Source organism: Scomber japonicus, chromosome 19 (genome assembly GCF_027409825.1).
Source record: "Scomber japonicus isolate fScoJap1 chromosome 19, fScoJap1.pri, whole genome shotgun sequence".
NCBI classification, from domain to species: domain Eukaryota; kingdom Metazoa; phylum Chordata; class Actinopteri; order Scombriformes; family Scombridae; genus Scomber; species Scomber japonicus.
In genome coordinates, this window is record NC_070596.1 from 31,727,117 (window position 1) to 31,735,758 (window position 8,642).

The 8,642-nt window shown below is 39.4% G+C and overlaps 1 protein-coding gene across 1 annotated transcript; it reads right to left on the reverse strand.

The window, feature by feature from the left end:
• Nucleotides 1-552: 552 nt before the first annotated feature.
• On the reverse strand, nt 553-6,346 carry LOC128379948 (GTPase IMAP family member 9-like). Its single transcript, XM_053339586.1, has 3 exons — nt 6,300-6,346; nt 1,528-1,649; nt 553-1,310 (listed from the first exon to the last, which is right to left on the reverse strand). The coding sequence occupies exons 1-3, from the start codon at nt 6,344-6,346 to the stop codon at nt 553-555; spliced, it is 927 nt and encodes a 308-aa protein (XP_053195561.1).
• Between the last annotated feature and the right edge of the window lie 2,296 nt (nt 6,347-8,642).

Sequence of the window (8,642 nt, forward strand, 5' to 3'; positions counted from 1 at the left end):
TATTGCAGACTAAAATAAAATTCTTAAACTTTATACTTTTAAAATTCTGATTCTATTAAATACAAAACCAGAGTCCTGTGGAATCATGTGACTTCTAATTGGATCCCCAAACTCTAACTGCTTCCATAAAACAAAACACATTAAAAATAGACTCTGCCTCAACAACCGTCCACTGAGCAGGCCATCAGTATTTGTGAAGGTTCAGTCTCACTAATAAAGGCTCAGTCTCACTAATAAAGGTCCATTCTGTCTAATAAAGGTCCAGTCTCTCTAATAAAGGTTCAGTCTCACTAATAAAGGTCCATTCTGTCTAATAAAGGTCCAGTCTCTCTAATAAAGGTTCAGTCTCACTAATAAAGGTCCATTCTGTCTAATAAAGGTCCAGTCTCTCTAATAAAGGTTCAGTCTCACTAATAAAGGTCCATTCTGTCTAATAAAGGTCCAGTCTCTCTAATAAAGGTTCAGTCTCACTAATAAAAGCCTGAACAAACAGAATGAACTAAAGGAGGACAAGGTAATGCAGCTGCAGGAAAGCACTGTGTCTGCAGCAGTTCAGTTCAGTTTCAATGTCTCATGAAACTTTTTCATCATTTCATCAGACAGGTCATCAGTCTGCTCGAGAACATGACGGACTCCTCTCTCTAAAGCGTGATAATAACGTTTCAGTTCCTGCAGTTCAGACTGCAGTCGCTCCTCCACCTCCTGACGCTCCAGCTGAGCTTCACTCAGCATCATGTACTTCCTCTCCATAGCTTCTATTTCCTCCTTTAGTTTGTTCTCATAGAACTTCTTGAGCTCCTCCTCCCTCTGATCCAACATCTTCTGCCTCTCCTCATAGGTGGAGTCGGTGTAATACTTTCCTCCCCTGGCTTTCACCATCTTCTCCACCTTCTCCAGCAGGCCCAGGACCTGACCACGATCATTGGCGTTGTTGTTGTTGAAGACGTGATATCTGTTCTCCGCCTTCTTCAGGACCTCCTGCAGCTCTGGTCCCGCCTCCTCCTTCAGCGTCTTTTCAAAGTCTGGAACTGTGTCTCCATGAGTGAAGAGGATGATGGTGTACCTCCAGAAATCCTCCCCAAAGATCTCCTCCATCCTCCTTACAGCTTGTTGTCTCTGATGTGTAAAGCGTCCCACCTTGATGACCAGCAGGATGGCGTGGGGCCCCGGGGTCGACATGTTGATGCATTTGTAGATCTCTCTGTTCACTGCTGCATCAGCCTTTGATGTGTCAAAGATGCCGGGAGTATCGACCACAGAAACTTCTCTGTTATAAACTTCATTTCTCTCTTTGCTGCATTCAGTGGTCACTGAGGAGAGAAACACATTTTATTCACCAACAGCTGGAAACCTGAACTCTTCTTCACTCTGACTTTCACTGAGTCTTAGTCTTTCATCAAAATGTATTTATTGGTTTTTAGTCCAATTTAAGATTGATTTTTAGTTACCTGAAATCAACAAAAACTAACATTAATTCTTAGTTACCATGGTTACAGGTCAGTGTGTGTATGTTTATGTGTGTGTTACCTGATGAATAACCAGCAGCACTTTTGAAGGCGTTTCTTCCCAGTATGGTGTTTCCACTGGAGCTCTTTCCTTCTCCAGTCCTCCCAACAAGAACCAGCCTGACTGCAACAAGAGACACAGATCTGTCACATCAGACTCTTTATTCCACACATTCTTCTTTGACATTCTACAAAATGTGGATGCTTCACACACAAAATGCAGTAGTTCTTTTCCTAATCAGAAGATGATTTATTGTTGGGTAACATTAAAGCACTTGAACACACAGCCACATATAACACATGCAGAGTTAACAAAGATTAAACTAATTAAAACTGAATACAAGAAGAATAATCATATGTTTAATTTTTGTGACAGAATGAAGTGAACACATAGCAACCATCCATCCAAAAAATATTAACAGGCCTATAAGTCTGAACTTCTCTCTCTCTCACACACACACACACACACACACACACACACACACTAATAAAATGGGAAGGACAGATGCAGTTTACTTATAGTCAAATAGGAACACTGAATATACAATAGCCTACTCATACTAACAAGCCGTTAACCAGACACCAGCCAACCACCAACCTTCATGTCCAATCCCCCTCATGATGTATCATTGAAAAACAAAACCATGTTTTATAGAATACTTGAAAATGCTAATTTAAAAAAAAAACACACATTTGTTATTGATTTATTTAGTAAACTATTTGGGGTTGCAGTTACACCTCCCCCAACAATTGGTGGTGCTGCACCCCCCCTTCCCACATCAGTGCCTGCAGAGAAGTAAAACGTGGAGAAGAGTCTTACCTGTTAAGAGTAAGAAAGAAGATGGCCTTACAATGGAGTAAACTGATCATTATGGTAGAAGTTAATAAACACTTTATGTAGCTGACATTATTCCATTCAGATGATTCTGGTTCAGTTATTATCAGCAGTTTGCTCAGTCTCACCTCCTCACACTGTTCTACTGTCTTCAGGTCAGTCTATAGACTGAGTAGAGTATATATACTGTAACCATGAGCCTGTAATAAATTGTGAGGTCACTAACATAGTCAGGCTTCTCTGCATTAAACTCAGTGTATGGATTAAATATTATTTAGGATTAGAGATGGGGATTGATACGATTTTATTGATACCAATACCATTATCAATTCTGCTTATTATTCTATTCTTTATCAATTCTTGATCATTCTTTTTGTTGACCTATACGGGTTTTCAATGACAACTAAAACTGTTTTTTTTATCTCCACTGTTTATTAATGAGTTTACCTGCTGATGAACATATGAAACATAACTAGTAGATAAGATAAACGGTGCACAGCTGAAAGTTAACTGCATTAATTAATCATTACTCATTAATCTTACAGTCTCCTGTCTGTATGAGAATAACAAAATGAGGAGTGCTCTGCTTTTATCAACATTAATATTATCAACGTGACATTTCCAGCAGTGCGGTGCAGCTTCTCTGCTCCACTGTTAACTCTGATAAAGTAATCACTGTTCAACACGCTGAGCAGCTGCAGGTTAGAGGTGAGACAGACTGAACAGTTATTTTCTTCACCTTAGAGTTGGTTTAAGTTGTTTAATGCTGCAGTGTGTGTTGGTCAGCTGCTAACTGTATATCAGGCTAAACAATATACTAAATGAAGCTAGCGAAAGTTCAGACAGGAAGACAATATTTCTGTTTGCTCAAGTCTTAGTTTTATTTCTCAGTCTGATCCTTCTCACAGATCATACTGATCTCTGTCAAAGCTCATATATTACTTGTTGTTATTTCTGGAGCATCAATTGACACATCAGCTGTCACTACACTTGTTTTTTAGGTTTTTAGGTTGGTTTTAATAATGTTGGTAAGGTGACCTTGGTTGACTTGAAAGGCGCCATCAAATAAAATGTATTATTATTATTATTATTATTATTACCATACCTAATCATTCATTTGATCTGTATAATAAATATTCTTTGACTTCATTCTCTGGTCTCTCCTGATTGAAATGGACAGTAGCTAGCTACTTAGTTATATAGCTTACATACTTTGCCAGTTCTACGTTAAATATTTGGTACAAACTGTAAGTCAACCATGTGGTGTAATAAAGTCTGTAAGGAAATTAGAGTATTTTTACACAAAATGTGTTTAAATCCTTTAATTAGGATTAATCTTCACTTATAGAGGGACATTAGCAGGTTACCTTATGATTCTAGAAAACTAGATAAATGTATGTTTGCATTAACCATTAACTATTAGAGAGAAGTCCAGTAGAAATCAAACCTGTGTGAAGTTAAAATGTTTAAACATTCATCCTGATATGAAAGTGTTATGAAATCTGGAAGAGAATCTTTTTAATAACCTGCTAACAGATTAACACACAGAGAAGAGTAAAAGGTGCAGTTGTAGAGCTGTATGTCAGAGTCTCTGAGTAACAGGAAATTCTACATTATCCTCCAAACTGAAGCTGATCAAGAGATGAAACAGATGCTCTCAGATCTTCTGTGTCGTCCATTCAGAGGAACGTCCTAACTGACTATAATGACGTCATCAAGTTTATAATCTCATGACCAAAAGAAATCTTTGAATTCACCAAACTTGATTTTTGCCTCTCCAACAGGACAAAACTACTAATTCTCAAAATGTTAATAGTTCCATGTTTTAGTTGCAGATGTGTTGAAACAAATATTTAAAAAGACACAGAAAGAAGATGTTTAAAAAGTAAATATAAATGAATTAAATCAAATTACATAGATAGATAGATGGATAGATAGATAGATAGATAGATAGATAGATAGATAGATAGATAGATAGATAGATAGATAGATCTATCAGGGGCCCTTTATATATTTTCACTAGTGTTAGCCATAATACACCTGCAGACTGAGCTGTGCTAAATTGATTGGTTAATCCTACATCCAGCATACAACTGAACACACATGTTAATATGTTCTGTCTGATATGAACCATCAGGGTTCACAGATAAATGTTCATTTTAAAATCTGCATGTTGGACATTTAGTTTATGATTTGATGAAGTTACTCACAGTGCATAGGTTCTTCCATACTATGTCTTCTGGTCCTTGGGTCCCCTGTTCAGACAGACAGGTGAGACACAGACAGGTGAGACACAGACAGGTGAGACACAGACAGGTGACACAGACAGATGAGACACAGACAGGTGAGACACAGACAGGTGAGACACAGACAGGTGACACAGACAGATGAGACACAGACAGGTGAGACACAGACAGGTGAGACAGACAGGTGAGAGACAGACAGGTGAGACAGACAGGTGAGACACAGACAGGTGAGACAGACAGGTGAGAGACAGACAGGTGAGACACAGACAGGTGAGACACAGACAGGTGAGACAGACTTTCTTTTCCTGATTAAATTAAACACCAGTCTAACACTGACTCAATGCACAATGTCTACATTATTAGTGTTATCTGTATTATTACTTATTATTTACATAGTATTATTTAGTATTATTATTACTTATACTTCCACACAGAAAACAATAAACAGATTCATCAGTCAGGAAGAATATAAATATAAAGTTTTTTAAAGTTTTCTCAGCAGTTTTCGCGTTAATCTGAGCAGAGTGCGCGCGACCAAACACGCGGCCTTCACAATAAAAGTTGAGACGGATTAAAATGTAAAATTAGGAAATAATCAGACTTACTGAGTATTTCAATGCCTGCCATCTCTGCTGCTCTCTTTATTCTACAGGTGTGACAGTCCGCAGTCACACAGCTCACAGAGGACCAGCTGTTTCCTGTCTCTACTTTCAAAATAAGAGAAAACAGCATGGCGCTCATCTGTGTCAAAGCAGCAAGTTCTCCTGATTCATTCACCCATCTGTTCGTTCCTTCATGTATTCATTACTTTATTAATTCATTTGTTCTATTTTATTTTATTTTTTCTATTCTATTTGATCTACTTATTTGTGGTGACAACTACACTACACTACTACAGTATATTTATTTATGTGTTTATATTTTTAGTTTCGGCCCTCAAACCCTCCACAGACAGGCAGACACGTCACTCCTCTTAGTCTTCAGACTTCAGGAGACACAAAACAGATTCAGCCCTGCTCCATGTCGAGAGGTTTCCTCCTTCATGTTACTGGCACATACATCACAGAGGATCTCAGCAGTAGTTTAAAAGTCCCAGCAGCGACTGGCTGGTGGTCTTCTACTGCTCCACCACTGAGTCTGTCCTGGCATACTGCTCCACCACTGAGACTGTCCTGGCGTACTGCTCCACCACTGAGACTGTCCTGGCGTACTGCTCCACCACTGAGACTGTCCTGGCGTACTGCTCCACCACTGAGTCTGTCCTGGCGTACTGCTCCACCACTGAGTCTGTCCTGGCGTACTGCTCCACCACTGAGACTGTCCTGGCATACTGCTCCACCACTGAGACTGTCCTGGCATACTGCTCCACCACTGAGACTGTCCTGGCATACCGCTCCACCACTGAGACTGTCCTGGCATACTGCTCCACCACTGAGTCTGTCCTGGCATACTGCTCCACCACTGAGACTGTCCTGGCATACTGCTCCACCACTGAGACTGTCCTGGCATACTGCTCCACCACTGAGACTGTCCTGGCATACCGCTCCACCACTGAGACGGTCCTGGCATACCGCTCCACCACTGAGACTGTCCTGGCATACTGCTCCACCACTGAGACGGTCCTGGCATACTGCTCCACCACTGAGACTGTCCTGGCATACTGCTGTGGTGATGTGGTCTGAAAAGCTCCGCAGGTCATCGGTTCAGCCTCACCTCAACCTGGATGACATCTCCAGCTCTCTGTGTCTCTGCTGAGACATTTCATGCTGCTCTTAACTGGAGCAACTCTCCAAATCTCACAATACCAATAAAGGCTTTCTATTCTATTCTAGTTTTGTTGTGCTCTTATTTTGAAGCAGCTGACTTGTTTCCGGTGTTAACTCCTCTTCTCACTTCTCGAGAACGCCAGAGACTGGAAGTATAGAGAGGAAATAAGAGTTAAAGAAAGTGTTTAACCCCAGTGTAATGTCGCTGTATTAATAATCTTCGGGTCCAGTGAGGAGCGGGTTACTGAACAGGTGAGTCCAGCTGTATTTATATTGTGATATAATGTAATAATCTCTTTAGTTATTCATATTTAATATTAATTAGTGTAACGCTGCAAACACCGCGGTGAGGAGACACTTTGAATATTCTCATTAATCTTAAATAACTTTAGAGTGAACTCATCAGATTTACTACAGACTACATTTTCAACACAACTCAACTTTATTTATAAAGCACTTTAAAACAACCACAGCTGAAACAAAGTGCTGTACATAAATAGATAAAACAACAGGAACATAAAACTATTAACAGGAAATAAATACTAAGATTTGTTTATTGTTTTTAAAACAAATTTAAAACCATAACACAATAATTAAAAAACAAACAAACAAACACTAAAACAGGAGCAGTCTCATGCTGGGTTGAAAGCCAAGGAATAAAAATGGGATTTAAGACGAGTTTCAAAAAACATCACAGAATGAAGCAGGACTGAAGCTCAGGTGATATTTATACATTATGATCTGAAGTTTGGCGCTTTGAAAAGCTGCGCGAGGTGATTAGAAAATGACGGGCTGAAGTTAAGAGACTCTCAGAGCTGATCAGTCCCCATACTAACATGCGGCTCTCACATGTTTTTTTGTTGGTATTACTATACATCTTTACAGGTTCAACCAGTAGCGGCTCGTGACTAAGGTGACCCTTAGTCAAATTCATCAACATTACACAAACAATCTGTATTAATAATCTGTAGGCTATTATAGGAAAAGTAAAGTGGTCCCATCGTCCCATTTTACAATTTCTGTTATTGATCAAAGACACCACAATTTACAGTAACAAAGGAGAATTAAGAAATCATACTGCCTTTAAAACATTTGAACATTTTAATGAAAAAACAACTATAATTAAAGCTGCAAGCAGCGTGAAACTGAAATGAACTGCCAACACTTTGATGAGTCAAACAGGAACTTATTTCCAGTGAAACCTGTAGATATGTTTGTAGGTCATGCTCTTGTAATTCGTGTTTGATCTAGACTTTGACAGCATTGTCAGTGAAGTAGTTGACACACTGCACAGATATCTAAAAACATAATAATACAGTTAATAAACTAGAACTAGAAACAGAAAACTGAGGCACCTTTTCCTCATCAGGTATCATGAGTCATTGCAAGTTTTCTCCACTGGGTGGCAAACTAAAACCACAAATGAATCTGGATGACTGTCTGATAACACCGTCGTTGCCATGGTAGTTAACGACTGTGCAGCATGAGGACAGAGCATGCACAGAAAGTATGGAGATTTGAATGGGAGAGGAACAAGGTGCACATGTGGGTCCACAGATCAAGAAGTATAAAACATATCCAGACCAAATTACACACATCTATAGATGAGACTTGTGGCTACACTTTGACGTTTGAATGCAGTCTGTAGCTGAAAGTATGCAGGAATAATATTGTTACAGTGCACTTTCTAACTTATTACAGAAAAATACATAGCTACACATCCTAGCTAATCAATTAACAACCACGTTTTCATGGTAGCAAGCATCTCCAAGCTAGGTGGCTATAATTAACAACTTATGAAAACAAATGATAGTGAACTAGCAACATAAATAATATGACTTACAGGTCTCACGGACGCACGCACACAATTATGAATTGAACCAATTAGTTTCTGACTGGCAGCCTCAGCTCTCCCTCTCTCTCCACTCTGCACTTTCGTGTGCGCGCTCCCGATGCGCCACACGTAACTGTCACGCGTATCTGCCTTTGATCTGATGGCACTTTCGTACAAATATATATATTTTGAAATGCCTGAAAAACAGTCAAAAGGCAAATTGTGCACTTCCTGTTGGATTTAGGTCATGGGTGTCAGCTCGTGGTTTGTAGGTCTTGATAAGACAAATAATTGAGTTTTGGTTTGATCTCTCTACGACATTCCTATCAGGCGTAGTGGCTGTTGTAGTGTTTCTAGGTGGCGCTAGAGAGCTTGGCGTTGTTTGTTTTTCCATTTTATCGAATTTTTCGCCAGACCTGATGTGCATTCCAAATTTGGTGAATTTTGGAGCATGTT

What these genes read in the sequence shown, in the direction of transcription:
- LOC128379948 (XM_053339586.1), bottom strand. Translation starts at nt 6,346, where the DNA reads ATGTCTCAGCAGAGACACAGAGAGCTGGAGATGTCATCCAGGTTGAG. An exon ending in GAGATGTCATCCAGGTTGAG is followed by an intron (nt 1,650 to 6,299) that starts GTGAGGCTGAAC and finishes CTGATGTGACAG; the next exon opens with ATCTGTGTCTCTTGTTGCAG. An exon ending in TGCTGCTGGTTATTCATCAG is followed by an intron (nt 1,311 to 1,527) that starts GTAACACACACA and finishes TTCTCTCCTCAG; the next exon opens with TGACCACTGAATGCAGCAAA.